Source organism: Miniopterus natalensis, chromosome 21 (assembly GCF_054644295.1).
Source record: "Miniopterus natalensis isolate mMinNat1 chromosome 21, mMinNat1.hap1, whole genome shotgun sequence".
NCBI classification, from domain to species: Eukaryota; Metazoa; Chordata; class Mammalia; order Chiroptera; family Miniopteridae; genus Miniopterus; species Miniopterus natalensis.
This window is the reverse complement of record NC_142101.1, coordinates 13,179,175-13,202,630: the sequence shown is the minus strand read 5'-3', so window position 1 is coordinate 13,202,630 and position 23,456 is coordinate 13,179,175. Positions and strand designations below refer to the sequence as shown.

At 52.1% G+C, this 23,456-nt stretch overlaps 1 protein-coding gene across 1 annotated transcript in view; it reads left to right on the top strand.

The window, feature by feature from the left end:
- CNIH3 (cornichon family AMPA receptor auxiliary protein 3) overlaps positions 1–23,245 on the top strand; it is a 49,397-nt gene extending 26,152 nt beyond the window's left edge. The window contains exons 4-6 of the mRNA XM_016221194.2: positions 19,200–19,312; positions 21,498–21,641; positions 22,825–23,245. Coding sequence (XP_016076680.1) covers positions 19,200–19,312; positions 21,498–21,641; positions 22,825–22,852 — 285 coding nt within the window. The 3' untranslated portion in view covers positions 22,853–23,245. The remainder of the gene's footprint in view (positions 1–19,199; positions 19,313–21,497; positions 21,642–22,824) is intronic.
- The last annotated feature ends 211 nt before the right edge of the window (positions 23,246–23,456 follow it).

Here is a 23,456-nt window from a genome sequence, read left to right as displayed (position 1 = left end):
TGGCTCCCGCGGGAGCTGGCCCAGGGCGGCGAGCACCCCTTGACCATCTGAAGGCGGCTGCAAGCCCCGTGCCTGCGGCTGTATTTCCCTGCGGCATCTCCCTCCCGCCCCAGCCCTCTTGCTGTGAGCACACCCATCTCTTCGCCACTCGGCCCTGTTAGCTCTTCCCCTCTGCGTCTCTGCGCCCTGGATCCCCAAGGCCACTCTCACTGACGTGAGCGTGATCTCTTTCTGAATGTAATTTTAAATCGTTGGCGTTTCTGATGGTCTGGCCAGTGAGGTCTTGTGTTTCAGCTTAACTTGGTAGCTCACAGACACATTGAGGGGATGCGAGCCTGTCTCTCTCCTTCCGCTCGATGACTTGGTTCCTTTCACTGTCGTTTCTAGTGACACAGGAGGAAGAGCAGGGATAGCCTGTTGATGGTGCTCGATCAATATTTATCCAGTGAGTTAATGACCGAAGCTGGCTTCCTGGCCCGTCTGTAATCTACACCCTTGTTGGGAACACTGGGATCATCAATAATCTTTTCATTTCCTCCTTTCGGTAGTGTCCATGGCACCGCACACAACTTTTATATTTTAGTACATTTACTACTTACATCAGCTTGTATTTTGCAGTCACACTGAACTGTACTGTGTTTGTTGTGGACACAGAAGGTCTGTAACCTCCAGTTTCTCCATCTCACCCCTTTCCTTTGTTATTGCCATGGTCGTGTCCCTTAGCTGCGGCCTGAAACTCCTAATCACGTCCCTGAGCACACACTTGGTGCCGAAGCAGGCCAGGCCATCCTCGGCTGCTGGCATTTCCCTTAGTGCTCCCTCCAGTCTCTTAGGTAAGTGTCACTGGGTGTTCGAGCAGAGTCACAGGCAGGATGGCCGAGCCCCCTCCCTCCTGGCTCTTTCATTCCGAATGGGCTTCTGAGTTCAGATCCCCAGCTGGGAGTGCATGTTGGGGATGCTGTGGAGGGTTAATGGGTCTCATAGCATCACCACCTTCTGGGAAGCGTACCTTCCAAGAAATTTATCTGAACTCGTTTCCCAAACACCCCAGAATGTGATGCATCTCGGCAGTTGACTGTCGTTAAACCACCTCCTCAGCCTTCTCTGGAGAAAGGAAGGGATTTGCACAGAGGATCCATTTTTAGCTCTGTAATTATCAGAAAACGTGTTCTTTGGATAATTGTCTGAACTGCAGGATTCTTGTGGTGACTTGTGCTTATGATTCATTTTTTCACGGCAAGAGTCACGCCACTTGCTTCTTGCGCGGCTGTTCCTGCGAGCGTGTCGTCAACTCTGGGGGTCGCTGGAAAGTACAGGTTGGAGAGCAGGCAGCTGGAAAGCAGAGGGTGGTTTGACGGCAGCTTTCAGGCACAGGAGACTGACCAGGGCATCCTGTTGCATCTCCAAGCTCAGGAAATGGTTAGAGGAAATGAACTTAGGCGAAAGCCCGAGATTTGAATGAGAATGAAGAGGACATTTCCTTCTCAGCGGCAGTCATCACATCTTTGGATTGGTTGTTTTGGGGCCTATAAAATGTTCACCTCCCTTAGACCAGTGAGACAACCTCACGTCCAAGACGGGCTGGAGTTAGACTGAGCCTGCCTGAGAGAGGTACCTCGTTGCGTAGTTTGGGACAATTATGTGATAGTCCAGCCCACCCCGATTTCCCCCAGAGTGAGTCCTGTCCTACAGCCGGTCTCCTGACATTCGTGGGTATAAGAAGCTCTAGTCGGTGGATCACGGTCATTCTCTCCTCAAGCAGCACCAGTGCGAGGATGAAGAAGAGGAAGAGTGGGTAGGGGTTGGGGTGGGGGTGGTTGAGTTCACTGGGGAGGTGTAACCCGGCTGGTGGGAGGGGGCAGGTGCTCCAGGTTTAATTCGGAAAGAACACAGTGGTGACCAGGCCACAGATGTTACCACTCATGGCCACCTAGGCCCCTTATCAGAGCCCCCTCTGTCTTAGGGTAGGTGTCAGGGTCTGAAGTGAAGTCGAGTGGTGCGAAACCGGAATCCACTGCAGAAACTCCATGGCCTGGTTCTGAAAGCAGGGACTGCATGTGACTTTGCAGTTCTTTTTGCTGGAAGTAATGTATATTTCCCTCCCCGCTGATGCTGGCGTCTGCCATGTGGTGGGATTTGTCTGCTGGAATGTGAGTGGGCTCATGAGTGTGAGGGGGGCCTGTAAGAGCCGCCGGGCGTTTCTGCTCTTCCTCTTGCACGTCTGACATGGACAAGGCCAACGTGCTGGTGCAGGGTCCATGAGAGGCAGGGGAATAGCCCTGAGCCACCTGTAGCTCAGAGCCAAGCCCACTAGGTCAAGTGACCCCCAGTCAACCTTTAGATGCACGAGCACGTGTAAATGAGTATTGCTTTGGGGCACTGAGTTTTGGATTATGGCAATAGCTAAGTGATGCTGTAAACATGAGGACTTTTATAAGGGGACTTTTATAAGATTTTACAGAAAATCTTTCTGTAAAAAAGTGATTTTATTCTGTGACAGAAATTAGCCAGTTGCTGACTCTACAAATTTACAAGTAGACAGTTTCAAACGCTGTCCCAATTTGTTCAACCTAAGAGGAGGCTACTAAATGAGTTTATCTACCAGAACCCAGAGAAAGACCCATATCGCTTTGGAGCACAATATTTGTCATGCAGATATTAAAATACTTGGAAAAAATGGTGAAGACGGTGCCTTGTCTCTAATTACTGGAACTCCCTGCCACAGGGATCGACTTGATTGCCAGTGATTTTATCTGTGAATGCAGTTCTTGCCGGGCTCTGGAGGGAATGGTGTCTGTTAATGGAGAGACAATAATGCAGTGGAAAGAGGCACATAAACTCCTAGGCGGTTGTTTGGAATGCCTCAGGGAGACCAGCCCTGACTCAGAAGTTGTCCAGATCAGAATTCTGTTTCTTGGGGGATTTCTAAGGGATAACAGTGGTCGTAGCTGCTTGCATTTCTTGAGTGACTACTATATGCCGTTAAAAGTATTAACTCTTTTCATCCTCACGACCCTGTGAAATAGCCCCACTTAACAGATGAGGAAATCAAGGCCGGGAGGTTAAGTATATATTCCCGGTCTCTTATTTCGTAAGTTGGTCAAGCTGGGATTTGAAGGCAAGTCTATCAAACCAGAGTCCACAATCTTAATCAACCACATTATAGGGGAAATTGTTGGTTCTCTTTGAAGGAAGCTCCTTAAGGACCATCACCACAGTAATATTGCTCAGCTATTTTAAAGGAAAGATACAAATACCAAGAGCCACATAGGGCCTCAGGGACCCTATAATATGCTTGGCTCACCATGATGGGGCCAAGTGGATTCCTTTACAGCTCTTTTCTAATTCCATTTAACTTCTTGGTAGGATAGCTCACCCCTAGAGGGGATATTTGAAGGGAAGTAAAAATACCCTGGAACAAAACTTGCAACTAGTTCAGAAACCGTGTCTCATGTATAATTTATTTCCAGACACTTTCTGTGGCAAACTCCTTGTTAGTCGGAGGGAAGGGTGGCACATTTTAGCGGCTGTGTGAATAGCGGTGCTGTCATGGGGCTGCAGAACCAGAGGCCCGAGGGGGCTGGGGCAAGAGCCGAGTCCCCCCTTTGCTCGCGAGGCTGCAGCAGGGGGAGGAGAGGATGTCACAGCAGCTCCCGAACATGGGGGACCTGGGTAGCTGGTTGGCCTCACTCGTGTTTCTTTTCCGCTGCTGTGCTAACAGAGTGCAGGGCCAGTCTGCAACAGCCGTGATTCACATTTCTCACCTCCACCCTCCACCCCCCAAGCAAGAAGGAATTCTGCAGCAGACAGCCTTTGGACTTCAACTCAACATTGGCCCTTCCTGGGTCTCCAGCCTGTTGGCCCACCCTGCAGAACTGGACTTGCCAAACCACTAAAACTGCATGAACCAATGAGCCAATTTCTTAAAATAAATCTCTCTCTCTCCATATAGATATAGATATATAGGTAGACATAGCTATATCTAGACACACACACACACACACACACACACACACACTTATGTCCTGTTGGTTCTGTTTCTCTGGAGAACTTTGACTAATACTGCTCCCTGCCCCACCCCTCACCCCCGCAGCCCACAATCCTGGGGAGTTCAGATTTAGTAGGTTTTGGAGGGCCCTGGCATGGCTATGTAACTAAATCTTCACAGCAACCCTGCGAGTTGGGAGAAATTACCCGCCTTCACCTTGCTCAAGGCCACACAACTCATGGGGCTGGTTCCAGAGCCCTGCTGTTTCTCCGTGTCCCGTGCTGCTTCCATGTGTAGCAAGGAGCCAGTAACTTTCCATTCCATCTACAGAGCTTCTTGCCCCTCCACCAGGGGCCAGTCTCTGCAGGTCACTAACCAAGAATGACGATCACTCAGTGTCCCCTGTAGTCTCTGCAGACCATGCAGACCAGAAAAAGAGGCCAGTCAACCTCCCTCCTTCATCAGCAAAGCGCAGTCCCCAGGCTGACCTTCAAAGCAGAGAGACTGATGGGCTCTCGGCAGCTTTGCTATGAGAGGTCACCAAATCACTGGCCGTTCTGACAGAAGTAATTTGGTTTTCCATAATAACTTTCTCCTCTCATTAATATAAAAAGGAACTCCAGATATTGTAGGATGTGTGGGCGGCGGGAAGGTGTATGGGATGTGGGCTCTACTGTGAGTAAAAGGCACGAGGGGGGTCATTCTGATGGGGGGAGCCTGTCCAGGCCGGGGCGTGGGGGGCTGCCTCCCAGGGTCATCTGGGGACTCAGGCTCCTCCTGCCTTTGGAGCGCAGCCATCATGAGGGCACTTCTTGTCCACATGGTTAGGAGGGCATCACACCAAGACCCCCTTTCAAGCAGCGACATGGAGGAGGGAGGAGGAAAGGTCCGTTTCCATGAAGGACGTGGCCCCAAATTTGCACACACCACTCCCTTTAGCTCATTGGCCGGATCTCAGGCAAATGGCCACTCCTGGTCTTATTTTGGGGGCAGGGATTTCATTCCGGGGAGCAGGAAGAGTGGACATTGGGGGACAACTGTGGGTCTCGGGAGTAATCCGGGCTGAGGAGCACCCCGAAATTCAAGGGCAGTGGGCATGGGAACGAAGGTGGAGACTCAGCATGAGAGGTCGAGGTGAAGTTCGGTGGTACTTAGAGGAAGCTGCGCAAAATGGGGGTTGGAGAAGGGCACTTAGGGGTCCTGGGTGTAGGCATTGGGGGGTTCCAGTGAGCAGCAGCCTGAACTTACTCATCTATTCAGCCGGAATTCATTTCATTAGCACCTGCTGTGTACGTGGTCCTGTATTATGTGCTGAGGAAGAGTGTGTGTGTGTGTGAGCTGTGAAAACATGCTCGGTCCAGTTAAAAGCAGCCTCGTTTTTCCTCTGAATTCCTGTTCGAGAGTCCCTCAGAGCCCTGATCCCACAGTCCCTGCATTACAGTTGCTTGTACACGTACCGTACACATTTGTATTCCCCGAAGGCAGGGATCATATCCGCCTAATTTTTGTATCTGTTGCATTGCCTAGCGTGCTGTCTGATTCATGTTAATTAGCAAAACGGATTAGTGAGCAGGAGCCCAGCAGCCGTTTAATGGCTTGGACAATTATTTTCACAATGCGTGAGGCAGAATTCTCACCGCTGAGCCTGGGATTAAGGCAAGTGGAGACCCAAGAGAGGCCAGCGGCAGGCATGACCTGCTTTGCTCTATCAGCCCATCTCTCGCTGCCCAGGGGGTGAGCACGGTCGTGGATGTGGTAGGAGCCCTGGTTCTTAACCTTGGCTGCATATCAGAATCACCTGGGGAGCTGAAAAATTACTGTTCCTGGGTCCCACCCCCACAATTTCTATTTCACTGGTCTGGTTTGCAGCCTGGGCATCGGGGTTTGCAAAGCACCCCCCTGGCGATATGAATGCGCGGCGAGGCTGCACATCACTGAGCTGGAGGGTGAGCCAGGCTTCAGCAATGCTGGTGGGGAGCCTCTTCCCTCTCTCAGTCCCCCGGGTGTGATTTAGAGAGCCTAGAGAGCCTTAATTTTCTAAATGTTTCCAGAGTGAGAGCAATAATTTGCTAACAGTGCCTAAGTGGACCGAAGGAGTGAGTCCCTGACTCCCTACTCCTCCGAGACGGTCCACCCAGCGGGACGCCTCATTGCAAGTAACCCACGGACAACTTGTTTTTCTTGGCGGGAGCTTTGCTTCCGGAGGATCCCTTTCCCAAAATGTGATGAGAAGTGAAGAGTCTGTTTTTCAGCCCTCCAAATGCTCACCATTCTTGCCCTTTTCCAGATTGCTGAGGAAGCAAGAAACATTTCTGGGTTATGTTTCTAGGCCACAAAATGTGCCAATATTACCAAATCCTAATAGCCTCTCACTCCCTGGAGTGTGACCCAGCCTCTGCCTCTCCCTAGAGTTAAAACCAGGACTCCAGTGACATTCGCCTGCGCGCCCAACTCGTGCTGAACCGATTCGGGGGCTCCAGATGTGTCCTCTCCCCGGGGAATAGCTGTCTTGCTGTGTTATCGCGCTGGCTCCATGTGCAGCTCGCATGGGGTTTGTTATTCTTGAAGCAATTTGGGGCACTGACGCTCCTTCAGCACAGAGTGTCACTGGCTCCGACTCCCAGGCTATCCCTGTGGCACAGACAATGACAAAAACGCAGGCGTTTTGTTTCGTTGGGATCAGACCAGGCAGTAGACAAGAAAAGGCACCGAATATGTTCCATCCGCCATACAAATGCAAAGTGCCATTATTACAAAGGGACAGCAGAAGCACACCGTTCCTTTCCCGCGTGTGCCGGTCACAGCCGTGATGAAATCCGGGAGGACAGCGATGACCGATTATAGCACAGGGAGGTGGGCGGCAAGCACACGGCGGCCACAGCTCGCTATTGTGGCCTCTTAGCGGTGACATCACTGCTGTTGCCACTCAGCACATCAGCGTGAAATGCTGCTAGTGCCACTGGCGTCCCTGTGGGAACCAAATAAAGCAGCCACTCCCGCAAGGTTCCTCTCCTCGGGGAACGTGCGTGTTGCTCAGATTACATCAGCAGGATGTGCGGTGAGATGACAAGCAGGGCGTCTTCTGGGAGGTTCTGTGTAATCCTGTTTGTGTACCCAAGGCTTCAACACTCGCCACTGGTGCGCTTCAAATGCTTTTGATCCTGGCGATGCCGACCGAGAAGAGGGATGCTGGTTTGCTTCAAGGTGTCCGTAAAGCTTTCCAAGCACAACTATGGTGGGCTTTAAAAGGAAGGCAGCGCAGGAGGGGGAAGTCAGAGGCAGCAGAATTTGTAACAAGTGTGTGTTCCTCGGTAGACTATCAAGTTGGTGAGGGCAGGGCCCGTGGGAGCGGGTCACTGCCCAGCACCTTCCCTGGTAAATGGCAGGATTTCTCCTATCCTTACCACAGCCCTGTGCAGTGCAGGGGGGAGCTGAGCATCGCCTGCCCAGGTCACTCGGGTGGTGTGCGCTGGGTCCGGATTCAGATCCATCCTGCTTCCCCACCCCCTGCCCTTTCTAGCAGGCCTACGCTTTCACGCACTAGGGATTAAGAACACAGTTCCCTACATTTCCCAGGATAGTTCCGAACCGTTGGGTTTTTCAGAGCAACTTGGACACCACCCTCGGACATCCTAGCATTTGTACACCCACGGGACCCACTGTCGGTCACGTGCACGTGGGCACCATGCTCATCTCTGGTCTCACCCCCATCCTGTCTCCTCTGATTCTCATTCTCCAGGTCAAAACTAGGCTGAGAGGCTTTGATCAAAGGCATCATCTCAGTTGGAAGGGACTGGTGGGAAGGGGTGGTTTGGGGGGAGCGCCCTCAGGAGACCCTGCACCCCCTCACGCAGGTCTGTGTGGGATCTGCGTGAGTTCTCTCAGGCTGCCGTAACTAAGCGCCAGACTGGGTGGCTTAGACAGCAGAAATTTATTTCTTCACAGACCCGGTGGCTGCAAGACCTTGGCCTGGTTGGTCTTCTGAGGCCTCTCTCCTTGGCTTGAAGATGGCCACCCACTCACTGTGTCCTCACGTGGTCGCCTGTGTCCTAATCTCCTCTTCTTAGAAGGACATCAGTCATACTGGATCAAGGCCCATCCTAAGGACCTCATTTAACCTTAATTACTGCTTTAAAGACCTTGTCTCCAAATACAGTCACATTCTGAGGCCCTGGGGTGTAGAGGGGGGAACCTTTTATCCCCTAACAGGACCTGTGCACCAGAGAAGAGTCTGTATGGGAATATCCCCTCCTTGGTCAGGAGAAGTGATTGGCCTTACCTCGAATTCTGCTCCTTGGCAAACAGCAAAAAGAGTCACTAGTGAGCCCCTGGGTTTAGATTTTACTAGTATTTTCCCATTTTCCACAAGTGTGATGCAGTGAGAGGGCAAGACTTGGATCCTCCGTGGGACTTTATTGCATGTTTATCAGAATGGAAAGCAAACTTATTCTGAACAAAGCCTGTGAAGAAGCACTTATTTCCAATAGCCAAGCTATGGAAACAAACTTAATGTCCATCCAGGGATGAATGGAGGAAATGTGGCACATATAATGGAATATCATTCAGCCATAAAAAAGAACGAAATCCTGCCATTTACTACAACACAGATGGAACTTAATGGCATTATGTTAGACAGAGAAGGGCAAATACAATATGATCTCACTTATGTGTGGAATCTAGAAACTAAACAAAACACCAAGCTTATAGATACAGAGAACAGAGGCAGGGGACAGGGGCAGAATGGCTGAAGGGAGTCAAAAGGTACCAACTTCTAGTTATAAAATAAGCAGGTCATAGGATGTACACCATGGCGACTGTAGTTAACACTGTATCGCATAGTTAACAGTGGCCAAGTTAAAAGTTCTCCTCACAAGAAAAAAATCCCAACTATGTATTGTGACAAACCTTCATGAGGCTTGTGGTGATCATTTTGCAACATATAGAAATATTGTATCATTACGTCGTATAACTGAAACTAATATAATATTGTAGCTCAATTATATCTCAAAAGAAAAAGTATCACCTTCGGGGTCATTTTCTAGGGGACTGGCCCCTGCCTTTCACACCACCACGTCCTGGCAGGCGGCAGCGTGCAGAGCAGTCCCCAGGCCGAGACAGTTAACTCAGCACCGGAGGGACAAGGTCGGGGCCATTTATCATTCTAATTAGCTGCGGCTCCTGTCTCCCCAGCAGGCCCAGGGTCAGGACCAAGTCCACGGACTCGAGGTGAGCTTTTGCAGAAGCGCCAACTGCTGAGGCGGGCTGAAGTTACGTAATTGCCGTCACTGCCTGAGTTTATAGGACACCCCCTCCCAGGAGACCCCGGGTGCTTCCCTGCCCAGAAGTTGTCACCGGGCAGTAGGACAGCATGACCTGTTCTGGGGCTGGAGGAAATAACAGCGAATATTGCCCACCTCACAGTGCTGTCCAGGCTGCAAACAGAAGCGGTTACGTCGTCACATCAGGACTCCTGACGGGAGGCACCCCTCTGCAGTGGGGGGGACAGGGCGCTGGGGGCTTTTTCTCTGCTGGAGGAGGTGAGCTTACCTAGACTTGGAAGGTTGGCCCTTAGTGGCTCAGGAAAAGGCTTTTCCTTAACGACAATGTTTAAGTGACCCTCTGCGGCAAAGTGCTTAAACGCGTCATCTCACTTCACCCGCACCCCGAGTGTGGACACCACCGTGGCCCCCGCTCACTGACGAGGGCGATGAGAGCAGGGGGCTTAAGGGACGGGATTCCGCCAGGACATGCGAAACCAGGATCTGAATACAGGTAGCTTATCCCAGCGCTCCCTCTTTGGTTTTTCTTTATTAATTGTTTTAATTATAAAGGTAGTATGTCCCCATTTTGACTCGAAAATGATTCCAAGCTAATATAAAGAAAATACTGATGAGCTCCTCTCCCCTCTCTGTTCCTAACTGCCCGACACAACTGATATTAAAAGCCTGGGTCGGCGTCCTGCTGTTCTGGCCACGCTCTTCACGCCCAGGCAGATGCATCCCCACCCGTGTGCCCGCCTACTCTCAGGGTGGCTTTTTGTTTTTCTTCTTCCCGGTAATGAAAACGTCTTTTTTCTATAGCTTGTTTTTTCCCCCACACGCCATTACACGGACAGCCCTCTAGGTCAGGAGCTGTAGACCTAACTCTTAAAAATAACTGCACAGACTTTCACAAGGACCCGTAGTACACGTAACTTATTCAGCCATGTCCACATTTATGGACGTTCTGTATGTTTCGAGTTTCATTAGGCCCCTGCCAGTCACCCCGCAATAAACACCTTTGTGTGTTTGTGTCCCAAGAGGGAGACTGTTGGGTTAAAGAGTATAGGAATTTGGACTTTTCTAAAACTTGCTACATTACTTTCCCAAAACGGTGGAAGCAGTTTTTGTTCCCCCAGCGGTAAGAGGTGCCTGCTTCCCCGCAGGGCTGTCGCCGTGGCCAGATGTTGGCGCCGAGGCTGGGCTGCCGGCCCAGCGCCAGGCGCAGCCGGGGCGAGGCAGAAAGGGCGCCCAGGAGTCCCTCTGACACAGCAGAGCTCCTCGGTCTCCCGGCACAGTCAGGTCTCCTGGGGAGCTTTTAAAGTCCCTGTGCGGGGTCCCGCCCCAGAGAGTCCCACTTTGTCACGGGGGCAAGGGCAGAGGCAGTTTCAGAGGCTCCCCGAGGATTCTGAGCGTCTGCCAGGGTGGCGAGCTTCTGGGCGGGACCCCGCAGACACCAGGATCCTCGCCGATCGATGATTGTTTACAAAACTGCATTTTTGCCAAAGTAGGGAATGGAACAAACCCAGAGAGAAACACAAAGAAGCTAAGCAGGATCCTAGGTATTGCTAAATATAGCTGTCCAGAAACAAATATGTCACGATTAATTAACAACACATTTGGGAGCCAACTACAATCTATTTTTAAACGAGGCAGCATATAAAAATGTGAAACAATGTTTCTTCATCACTTCCTTGTCATCCCCCCTGCAACCAACTTCCGTTTTTATCTGTTTGCTCTTAAGAACAGAGGTTTCCTTGTTGATCTCTCTAAAACCAGATGCCAGCTTTTGCCAATCCATCCATCACGACTCTGCCAAATTATTTTTGCTAACACTCCTGTGCACAGAGGCCTTCGATGGCCCTTCATTGCTTGTTATGTCAAGTCCCAACCCCTCCTCTTGACCTTCGTGACCCTCCCCAGGGCCTTTCCTAGGCTGTTGTCCGGCTTCCCCCAGCTTGAACCCGGACCGGCCAGGTAACACTCCCTCCGCTGGACTCTGGTCTCGCCTAAAGCCCACCCACTTCCATGAAATCACTAACTGTCATTGCAGCGGGGGGTTCTCTCGCCTTTAGCCACTGTTTCCAAACCTGGCAGCTCATCAGAGTTAGATGCACAGCATTTAAAATACAGAGCCCTGCGCTCCACCCTCTGGAAATGCTGAAGTGGAGCTTGGAAATCTGCATTTTTACAAAGGTCTTCCAAAGGATTCAGCTGCCCAGCAGTTTGGGGAACCAGTGATATTTGTGACCCCACAATCACATGGTGATTGTGTTGGGAGCATTTATGTATCTGTCTAATCTCTCCTTCTGGACTCTTCCTGAAGGCAGGACCATGTCATCGAGTTGCCTCGTCTTCGGGTCACCTGGCAGGGTATCGCTCACAGTAATATAACGTATTAAACTCAATGAGTGTTTGTTGAATGAATGAATGAATGAATGAATGATTGAATGCATGCATAGAGGAGGGACTTGTTCGAAGAGGCGAGGCTTGAATGGTAGAAGGAACTTGTAATCTACCCAGGAATTGAGAGGAAATCCAACAGGGGAGAGGAGCTTTTCATTTCAATATTCTGTGTAAAATACAGGTGATAATCAGAATCCTGGGGAGTCACTTGGAAATCTTTTTGCTTCCAGGGTCAATACATTTCTCATAGGCTGAATTATTTCTGGTTTTGAGAACATGCTCATCTTTGTAAGAATTTCCAGTGTGTACCTGATTATTTTGTTGTTTCATTTCTCTCTTTCTGACGATCAGCTGGGTGTTTTTAAAATAGAATGTTTCAGCTCTTCCAGGATCTGGTCCCTGAGGTTGCTCTGGCAACCACCTTGAAAATTCCAGAAAGCTTTCCCCCAAGTTCCCAAACTTCTGATTTTCCAGTTGCCATGTCCTGACTGAGAGGCCAGCATCAGATACTCTTAATTAATAATTGACTGAATCTCCTAAAACGTTTTCAAAAGCCCCCAGCATTCTCAGCATCATTGTGGTCACAGGGCCTTTGAACCCTGAACCTTCAGGGAAATCTCTGGCTGCGTGTGAACCAGGCACCAGGCTCACACTGCCCAGGAAACCACCCTCTGCCGTCTGGCAGTTTATTTAAAACACGATCATTGTGCCTGTGGCTTCCAGAACCTGTCTCCATTTTAAAAAAAAAAATTTTTCCAATTATCATTGATGTGTCTCTGATTTGATTAAAACCTGGAAAGGAGAAAAAAACCATGTAGCTTCTGAGAAGTAGGTGTGGTTTTGATGGTCATGGCTCAGTCTCTGCGCAGTGCCGGGCGGTACTGTGGACGTCATAGCTCCTGCCTGGCTCAGTTCAGTGAGCCCCGCGCACACGTCTGGGATTTGTGAAGGACCAGGGTTTACCTCTGTAAGTCCTGGTCGAGTCGCTGAGGGGCTCCATGACCTTGGGCAGGTTATTTTGATGTCTCTGAGCTTCAGTTTTCTGCTCCGTAAAATTAGAAAGGCACCAACTTTAGAGGTTGTTGTGAGGAATAAAGGAGATAAAGCAGTAACCTGATATAGTGGTTGGGGCTGGATAAACAAGAGCTATTATTATTATTATTATTATTATTATTATTATTATTATCAACCAACATATGTGCTCAAAGCCCTGCTTTATTGGAAAAAAGGAGAAAAGTATGAACCCTTTTCTACTCAGTATGAAATCTGTCTGTTTTAGCACTTTGGCCTGACTGGTTTTACTCTTGTTTCGATGAAGTTTTAATTGGTCTGCAGCACAGAGCATTGACACTATATACCTTCTGAGCAGCCTCGACAAGGCCTGGTCTCCCTGAAATTAAAAGAGCCTCCAGAATCCAGCGTGGGCGTCCTAGCCAACGTGGCACCAGTAGCCCCTGTCTTTCAGTCAAACATTTCCAGAGTTCTCCATCAGAACAGCTGCACGAAAGCGTGTATTCAAACTCACCGAGAATCACCTTATTGAGACAATTTCTCGTGTGGCACAAAGAAAATGCGAAAGGCAACAGGGAGTCCACAATGGTCATTCTGGCCTGTTTCCTTTGCTCCCTGGCCCGTTTCCTTAGCTCTACACACTGTAGACCCTCACTTTGCAAGGAGAGCCCCTTCCCACTGCCTGGTGGAAGGAGACCGTGTTCTGGAGGACTGGCTTGTGTCTCCCACACCCTCACTGTGCCCCATGTGAGGCTGTATAAGTTCTGGCTGGCCCAGGGCTCTGGTACGAGTGAGGCCCTGAAGAATGTCTATGAATGAGCTGGCCACCATTGCAGCTCCAGGTAGAGGGATCAGTTGGAGTATTTGAGCTGAAAAGAATGGTAGGGATCGTGCAGGTCAAATGCCTCTTCTACAGATAATAGTTATTATTTGCAGGGTGTTACTATGTACCAGATGCCCTTTTAAGAGCTTCACATGAATTAACTCAGTTAATACTCATAAAAGTGCTGTGAAGTAGGTACTATTATTATGCGCATTTTATAGATGAAGAAACTGAGCCCACTGAAATGAAATAGCATACCCAAGCTCCTGTAGCTTAATCGGCCTAGAGCCCAAATCTCTTATTCTTTAATCTAATACTTTAAACTAAGACACTGCCACTCCAGCCCTCCTTATTGGGAGCAAAAGTTACAATGTTATTTTGTCTTTTCTTCCCAATGTTAATTTGGCCACTCAGACTCTTGAGAAAGCTTGGCCCATTCCAGCCAACTTCAGAGAAACGCTTGCAGATGCTCCTATTCAGGCTGCCCCTCCACCTGGACAGCCTGGGAGGGCTCCACTCACGCGTCTCACCCTCGCACCCAGGGCTCCGGGATCATGGCGTTCAGCAGATGGCCCACCTCCCTGTCCAGGTACCTGCGGGCAGGTTAATGCCCATCGATGGTGCCGATGGCAGTGCTCTCCTTCCCCAGATGCCAATATTGTCCTCCCATTCAGACACCTCTTGTGCTTGTTTTGAGCAAAATTTCTCCAACCTGCTGAATGTATTAGGTAATTAACACCACTTAATAGCTGTTAAGTAGGATAATCATCTTTTGTGTGTGTTTTTTTTTTAAACCTGGAAAATGCTCTCCTTTGGAAGCTAATGGTGCAGCTCAAGACCCAGGCTGCTCCCGGGCTCTCCCTATTAAGGAAGGACCTGTGGTGCAATGAACTAAACCCAGATCTGAAAACAGCATGTCCTGTTACATAAACCATGTGATACCAGAGGCCTCGCATGGAAACGCCATGCCACCGAGGAGGGCAGTGGGTTAGGAAGGTGCGGCCTTGGGGCGTCAGCTCCCTCTTCTCCCAGCAAGAGTGGGAGGGCCTAGGTGGGACAGGCCGGGGAGGGGAGGCAGGGCCGGCAGCTGTGCCGACATGCACTGGTGAACTTGATGAAGGTCACCCTCAGCACCAGCCATCACCCAGGCCGTGGTCAGAAATAAAGGCAGGAGAGGACTTGTTTCAGCCCTTGGGTCACTTCCCGTCATGTGGTTTTCCCTGGTCGGATGAAGTCCTCATGGTTTAAGAAGAGGCTGGTGGAAAGGATCCCGGTCTCAGTGTCATTTCTGTGGAAGACCTGGAAGAAATGTCTGTCTAGGACATAAAGCAATGACTGTCTCAGGCACTTCAATGAAGGACAGTGCTGAGCACCCCTGGGGATGCCCGGTGCCTGGACATCCTGCCCCCCTCCCCCCTTCCAGCTCTTCCTGAAATTTTAGCTCAGAGGCGATTCTATGAGGAGCCCTCCCTTGTTTCCTCCCGCAGAATGAATGGTTTCTCTCTCCTTTCTTCTTGTGTCCGGTTGCTCGCATGCTGCCTCTATTTGTATTTTAGTTCCCATTTTGTTTTGCTGTGGAATCCACGATACCCGCTCGTGTTCACGGCAGTCTCCCCTGGCTAGACTGCTCTGCACCCATCCCCTCGTAATTGCAGACGATAAATATCTGCTGAATGAGTGCATAAGTGGGGCTCATCAGCCCTGGGAGGCTTGCTAAGCCCTTAACGCTTCTCATTCTGAAACATCCCCTCTGTTAGTGTCTCTCCTCTCAAATAATCAGCTTTTGCCTAATCATTCCCTATATTCCAGACATGATTCCTACTCCCATACCCCTGGCTTAAAGGAAAGAAAAGGAGTGGGTAGCTGCTCGTGTTAACTTAAGATGTCCCTGAATTGCCAGCATGTTGTAGGAGAATTGTGTCCCTTTAAAAACAAGGCGTGATTTGAGAGAGTGCTTTCATTCGCACCTCCTCCCCAAGTGGGCTCGGAGGTAGCTGAGAAATTTAACAAGGGAGTGAGGAAACCGGCAGAGAGGCTTTTGAAATGCAAGTGTGTCTTGAAGTTGCATGAAAACAATGATAAGAGACAGGCTGGGAGGTGTGGCCAAGGCAGGGCCAGAACCAAGGCTTGGTCCTAAAAGGAACCAGTCACTTCCCAGGAAAGTCCATGGAGACCCCAGGAAGGCCAGAGACAGGTAGAAGGGGCTGGTGAGGGTGAGGCGCAGAGGTGGCCTGCGGAGGACAGGCAGAGGATGGCGGGAACGGGGGGCTGTGGGTTCCCAAGACAGAGGAGCTGGAGAGCCGTCCTCCCTCCCAGGAAGGTGCCAAGGCCAACCCTTCAAGAACAGAGACCACCAGCCACATGGACTCAGGGAGCTTTCTGAGGGTCCCTCCACGTGGCCATGGCTGGGAGAGCTGGGGGCTGGACACTGCAGCTCTGACCTGCAAATGCTGCCCATCCAGACTCGATTCCGTGAGCATAGTTAGTGACAGTGCACTGGGAGCACAGGACCGTCATCGCCTTGCAGGGGCACTGGGCCCAGGGTCTTCAAGGTCAAAGCAATACTTGGCCCAGGCATTTAGGAGAGGGACTGGCAGTAAAGAGCTGAGAGCTACCTCCACAGTTCCTGGTCTATACACAACCGGCTTGAGACAGATCAATGTTACAGTGACTTTTTAAATTACACTCTGGACTAGGTGATTCTGTGCTAAGCTGCTTAAGTACAGAGTCAGCTGCTCACCCCTTAAAAACATTTGATGAGCACCGGTGCAAGATCCAGGAGGCCACACAAGTTAACCTGCAGCACCATCAAATAGGCAACGTACAAGTGGGCCCAACCCCGAGTCCTAGCTGTTGGGGTGTCCTGCTGAATCGTGCCATCTAAGCTGGGGTCCCCAGCACAAGGAGATCCGAGGCCTCCAGGGCCGCCCTGCCTACCCCGGTCTGACTGCTGTGGGCGGCTGTCTCAAGGAGAGCTTTGCTCAGAGCAATTAAAGAGGAGGTGGCCTCCTTCGCGCAGAGGGACTCAGAATCAGGTTTCCTGGCAGTGCCTGGGATGCTTTTCTCACAGTCGTCCAGTTTAGCAAAACCCCAGGTTCCCAATCGAGCCATCCTTCCCCCTCCGCCCATGTGAATCATGCGTGCAATAGTTCATTTGGGGACAAATGGAGAGCCAATCTCCATGCCCAGCATTTATGAGAAAATCCCCTCGGCCCTGCTCGTCCTAGGCGGACACCTGTGTTTTAGGGTCAGTTTAGCTTAGGTTGGGGATTCCAATAAAAGACACATTACCCTTTTTTTCACACTCATTGGTGCCCCAGGCAGACACGCAGGAACTGGATTAGTGTTGAAAACAGGCAGAGACTGGGTTTTATGGCTTGAGAAGTGGACTATTAAACTGCCCGTGGTTTTCCTGCCCACTTGGGGAAGCTGGAAGCTTGGCTTGATTGGGGGTGGTGGTGGGGGAAGGTGAGAGGGGACTGGATGGAGAATTAGGAAACCAGATTTGGTTCTGGGCCATTTCACTGCCTTCCAGGGTAAGAGTGACAAGTCACCCACCTGAGCACGGCCATTAGCTGGCACGACTGTTAATCCTAATGGCCGTAGTCATCACAGCTGAGCATCTTCCTCTGCTCGGTGCTTCTTTCCCTTCGAGGGCACTGTCACTCGTGTCCCTGATGGCAGCCTCACTGGGAGGCTGCACACGTTGGTATTTGCAGATGTGGAGGATTTTCATCCTTAGCTGCTGTTCTCGGCATTGCACAGCTGAGCATGGTCAGGTTTTACTCGTCCTTTCAAACTCCCCTTCACCCCGCCTTGATGAAAGAACCTCCGAGAGCCCCCCGTTGGACTGAACTGTAGTCTTTTCAGCAACCCCACATACCTATATTGAGGCACTTATTTAATATTTATAGGCTAAAGCAGAGCTTAATAAGACATGGGGATTCCATAGCCTGTGGCCTGTGTGAACCAGTTCCTGTTTGTTGTGAGAACAAATGAGACTGGCCCCATTCAATGAGCTTCTCTTACCCAAAACCCCCCCACAAACACACACACACACACACACACACACACACAACCAATGTTTTCCAGGGCTAAGGGGTGGCTCAGGGAGGTGGGGGGCTGGCCAGTGCTTCCCTCAGTGTTTCCATAGTTTGCCTGGTGGATTCTGGGGAGGGTTTTATATAACACATAAGCTCAGGGTTGGGAGGGGACATCTAGTCCACCTGTCCCCACAAATGAATAAGAAACAAACATCCCCGCCTGGCGGTCAGTCAGCCCCTGTCCGGCGCTTGCTGAAGGAAGGCGTGGCTGTGACGGTCGCAAGGGGATCCAGAGAGAGGAGCACCGCTTACCTTTTCCCGCTGGTTACTCATCCTGTCCTACACGATAGGTTAATTATGCCACAGCAAGAAATAACTCTCAGATCTCAGTCGCTTAAAATAACCCAAGTTTCCTGCTCAAAAGCTCACTCATGCTCTGTGTCCATCACCGGCCAGCCTGGGGCCCCTCCTTCACGATGGCTTCAGGAGGGTGGAGCACCCACCACCCTAAATGCTTCTCGCTCTGTCCGGGGGGGGGGGGGGGGGGGGGGGGGGGGGAGGGAGGCCGGATCGCTTTGCATTGGCCGTAACTCCCCCAGCTTTCTCTGCGCCACAATTGTGCCCCAGCCCTTCAGCCCCACCCAGGGCGTTGGTCTGTCTCCCTGTGTTCCCAAAGGCAGAGTGTGGACGCGTTGGGGGGCAGCGGCCACCCTGAAGACCTGGTGCAGATGGCCAGGCCCATTTTCAGCTGGTCTGGGAGGAATAGATTCCCTACGTCTTCCCCACCATCGCGGCCCTGACAGCAAAACCAGTGTGTGTGTGAAAAGGGCACCATCGCCCCCAAAGTCTCCCCGGGTGCGCTGGAGGAGCCGCTCCCACTTGTAAGATCCTGTTCAGTGACAGTGAGAGGCAACTGGGAGAAGCCCCCCAGAGAGCAGGATGAACTCTCCAGCTTTTTCCCCACCACCACGCCCAACCCCCAACAGGCTGGGGCCTCCAGAACCAGCGGGCCTCTGTTAGTTTTCCTTAGTGTGGTGACAGTGACGAATCCACCCTGTTCGGGAGGCGGCAGCTCCCACTATAAATCAGGCCTGGAAGAGGGAGGAAGCGTGGTGATTAACAGTGGGACCTGAAACCCAGGCTGTAATCAGTCAGAGATTTGTCACTGGAGTTGGAGACAGGGATGGTGCTATCGCGGATGACTCAGGCCTAGGGCTGCTGTCTCTAACCCAGTTAATTATCCCCGAGTAAGTGGCTGAAACTAACAATTTAGGAAAAGGAGAGATGCGCACAGCACAAGTCACAGCCGCCGCCTCCCGGGGCTGGCAGGCCCAGCTCCGAGAACGAGGGCTTTCTCTCTGAACCGGAGGAGGTAGGGCGGTGCCTTGGCAGGTGCAGATGGTTGGCCAGGGTGGCTGCAGGGTGCTGTGAGGAGAGCCGATGGGACAAGCCCCCTCCCGCCAGGTGGTGGAGGCTCAGAGGGGCTGGCTCTGGTACCATCGAGAGGAGAACTTACCAGGATGGGTCACAGTCCTGGGGCAGTGAGTGTGGCTGCGGGGAGGGTGCTGTGTCACCAGCATGTGGGAGGCAGCACTGGGCAGCAGTCAGCAGTCACCGAGGCAGGGTGACGGTTCCTCTAACTCAGCCCTGTGTCTCGGCTCCCTCTCCAGCTGGTGCTGCCAGAATACTCCATCCACAGCCTCTTCTGCATCATGTTCCTGTGTGCGCAGGAGTGGCTCACCCTGGGGCTGAATGTCCCTCTACTTTTCTATCACTTCTGGAGGTAAGTCTGCCCGGGACTGGCTGGTCCTTTCCCGTTTCTGTGTGGGCAGCCTGCCCCAGAGACGATGTCTCCCAGATAACAAGCCACCAAGGGTCTTCCTCTCACCTCTTCCCTTGGGAGAACCTCTCTCCAGCGCCTGCTTCCCGAGCTGCTCTCAGGCAGCAGGTCCAGTAAGGAAAGTCCCTTGTACAGGCCCCACTAACCCCAGCCTCACCCTGTAGGTCAGTGTGAAAAGCAGCTACAGCATAATTCCAAATAGCCAAAAAGTAGAAACAACCCAAGTGTTTGTCAACGGATGAATGGATAAACAGAATGTGGTATATCCTTACAGTGGAATATTATTTGGCAATGAAAAGGAATGAAGTACTGGTACATGCTACAGCATGAATGAACTTTAAAAAAAAAACCACAAGTGAAAGAAGCCAGTCACAAAAGGCCATTTACACAAAATGTCCAAAATACGCCAATCTACAGAAAGTAGATTGGTGGTTGCTAGAGGGGGGTGGGGTGGGGAGTGACTGCTAATGGGGACAGGTTTTGTTTTTAGGGTGGTGAAAATGTTCTGAAATTTGATATTGCCGGTGGTGGTACAACTCTATGAATATGCTAAAAACCACTGAATTGTGTACTTTAAAAAGGTAGCTTTTCTTTGCTGTGTCTGAAGTGGGAGGGGTCCCGTCCAGTGACGCTTCTCACACAGACAAAGCCCCTTCTGCTCCGGCTCTATCTGCTTAAATAAAAGTAGAACCATAGAACTTTTATTCAGTACCTGTTCTTTGCAGGTGATTTGCATGGGTCACCTCATATAATCATCACAATAGTCCTTTGGAGTAAGCAGTTTCACCCCCATTTTACAGATGGGTAAGTTGAGGCTCAGAGAGGGTAATGACTGATCCGAGGAAGGTCAGCCTGGTGGCCAGTGAGCAGCAGAGCCCTGGCTCTTTGCATTGAGCCACTCGGCCACCCTGACACCCGTGCCTCCACTTAATGAGGTCACCTGGGAGCAAGGCCACAGCAACAGCAAATCGGTTTTGAAATCTGTCCCTGGGAAGAGGAGAGGAGAGTGGCCTGGAGGGCTATGAGCTGGCAGATGTCATTGGATCTGGCTTGTGATGTCCTCTTAGCATAGTGCCAGTGACAGTTCACTTCAGTGCCATCCTGTGCAGGGGAAGGAAGAGGGAGCTGAGGTACCAGCTCTGTGAGTCGCTTTGTTCCAGGGATGCTCTTCAAAGCCGGTGTGACTAATCTGGTCCTCATCACAGGCCAGAACCAGAGCCTGTCTCAGAGTCGCAGGAGCCACTAATTTGCACCCTGGCCTCCTGACTTCCTTACCAGATTGACAGAAAAACAACCCAGTGAGGGAGCTCAGACCTACTTTGCTCCTGTGGAGGAGGCTGAGGCCCAGGCCCTGGGGGCCGTGGCAGAGAGTGGAACTACCCCAGGGCCAGGGCAGTCCCCAGGGAGGCCCTCGCCCCCTGCCTTTCTACTTCCACAGGGGCTCCTGCCGGTTTCACCCAGCTCGGGAGTTTCTCTCCTGTGAATGAGGCCAGTTCGTGCTGAGCCAGCATGGTGTTTTGAGGCAAAGTTTGCTCCCACCGGCTTCCCATCTTCTGCACACGGGCCTTTTGCTCACCCAGTGTCCGTCTGGGGCTGCTCTCTCCCCACGGTGGCCAGTATTCTCTTTGTTGTTCTGGGTCCTTCTATCAAGCAGAGAAGTACCTGTAAACGGCTCCACATTCCAGTGGGAATATGTTGTCCCTCCCAGAGTGTTCAGGATTTTAAAAGAGGGTCTGGGTAGAGGACAATATTTAACCCAGTGACACCTGTACGTCTACTGATACCTGTGGATACACAGCACAGATCCCCCCTCTCCACACCCCTGGAGAAAGGAGGCCCTTCCTGGCACCTCCCAGGCGCCACCTCTTCCTTCTGTCGGAGCAGCTCTGCACGTGGGTGAAACCACCGTGACGCCTGCAGATCTGCGTATTGGGAGAGTTGCCACCTGCTAGGAGACGGTGGCTGAGCTGTTGTCAGCAGTTTCTGGCCGCGGTTCAAGCAGAAGGCAGACAGCAGCTTAGCTGAACTTCCTCGAGGGCGGTCCAGCATCCGGAGGGCTCGGCCCGGGTGACTTCAGACGTCCCTTTCAAGCCTCAGACCCACCGACGCCCTGTCCTCCCCCCCGCAGGTACTTCCACTGCCCGGCAGACAGTTCCGAGCTCGCCTATGACCCACCCGTGGTCATGAACGCAGACACCTTGAGCTACTGTCAGAAGGAGGCCTGGTGTAAGCTGGCCTTCTATCTCCTGTCCTTCTTCTATTACCTGTACTGGTGAGTCTGCACCCCTCCTGGCGGGCCTGACTCCTGTGGGACGTGGGGGGCTTTAGGCTGGCCTCCTGGGCTTCGGGAGGCGGCCTGTGAGCCTATCGGGTAGGAGGCCTGCTGTCTGCCTTGGGTTCGGGAGCGAGTGAGGGCAGGGAGGTCCCGCAGGAGGCCTCACCTGCTGCCGTGGGCATCCTTAGGGCACTCAGGGAAAACACACCGCTGCCCCGGAGGCACAGCCTCACCGCCCCCTGCCCCCTCGCCCGTGTATCAGCATCCTCAGGACCTTAACAGGCACCCCGCGGCAGTGATGCTCACCGGGTCACTAAACGCCTACACTTACAATTCTCCCCGTGTTGCACAACACCCTTCTAATGAACTGAAACGCGCAGACTTTGCAATTCCATTCCCGACATGTCCCTGCTTTTCCCGTCTTCACTCAAACATCCTAGCTGAGTGGATGGCTCTAAACAGACTGTCTTCTGGTTTCACACCCCAGAGAGTGGCTTCGCTGGGAGCCTCTCTTCCCCCTTCCTGCCCCCCTTTGGGCTCATCTCTGAGGTGTTTCACCTGTCACCTTGCTGTCCTGTCGGTACCTGTGCCAGGGCACGATATCTTCAAGTATCCCAGCACTGTCCCCAGGATGGCCTGGCTGACAGTAGCTGGGTGAGGAACAGGAGGATGGGGGGGGGGGGGAGTTCGGGTTGGGCTAGAACAGGCTGAGAAATGGCTGTACACTCACCATCGGTTCCCAGCCTCGAGGACGGTGCTGGGCCCGCAGGAGGTGCTGTTTTTCTTTCTGCCAAATCAACAAAATGTATATTTTGGTGCCAAACATTCCGTGGTCTTGCAGCATTAGCCTGGACTAACACGTCATCCGGCATAAGCTGGGAGCCCCTAGACGCAGCCATCCTGCAAGCAGGTGGCAGCTGGTGGGATAAAGTCTCCACTGCAAACACCCCCTCCCCCCCGGGACCTGCCTGCAATCGCAGGAAAGGGAACTAACAGCCGTAACAATCAGCCTGCTGAGACTGATACAGGCACCCAGAGAATCACATCTTCTATCTAAGAGACACAGTATGCGGCAGGAATGAGACAGTGACAGGGTGGCCCGGGGTCTGGCTTTTGAGGGCCAGTCTGAGTCCCCTGCGGGCTCCCACTAATGCCTTCTCCCCCTTCTTCTTGCCTTCAGCATGATCTACACTTTAGTGAGCTCTTAACTCAAAGACCACACCCATCGTCAGAGACTGGATGGGAGAGAGCCGAGGCTGAGCGGTCACTTCTGCTGGTGGCTGGTGAAGGGACCACAGTGGGATGTGTGAGGAGGGCACGTGGCCGACACTGACTGCATCAGAACTGGAGCCGGCGGCAGGGGGGCCGAGCGAACCACGCACGTGTGTTGTTGCCCCGTGTATCCCAGGCTTCGCTCAGTGTTCACACCGCACTCGGGGTGTAGGTCCCTCTGAGCAGTGGGGGCGCCGGGGAGTGGGTGATGAAACACGAGGCCACACCTGAGCAAGTATCGCTGCTTCCTGAGTCCACTTCATCCAGCATCTCCCCGCAAGTCCGCTCTGATTTCCTGGACCACGGGAGGGGGGCCTGGTAGGCCGGAAGGTGCCAGAATGACCCAGAGTCAAGGCTGAGTCTTGGGACCCATCAAAGGCCGCAGGGTGTGGGGGGTACCCAAGGCCCTGGAGTTCCTTCCCTGCCGCGGCCACGGTCTGGAGGGTGTGCAGTTGCCTTCGCTGTGACCGCCAGCCTTGACCTGCAGGGGTGGCCGTGTTCATGCCCGGCTTTGTGAGAGCCCAGCTTAGTGACATCTTG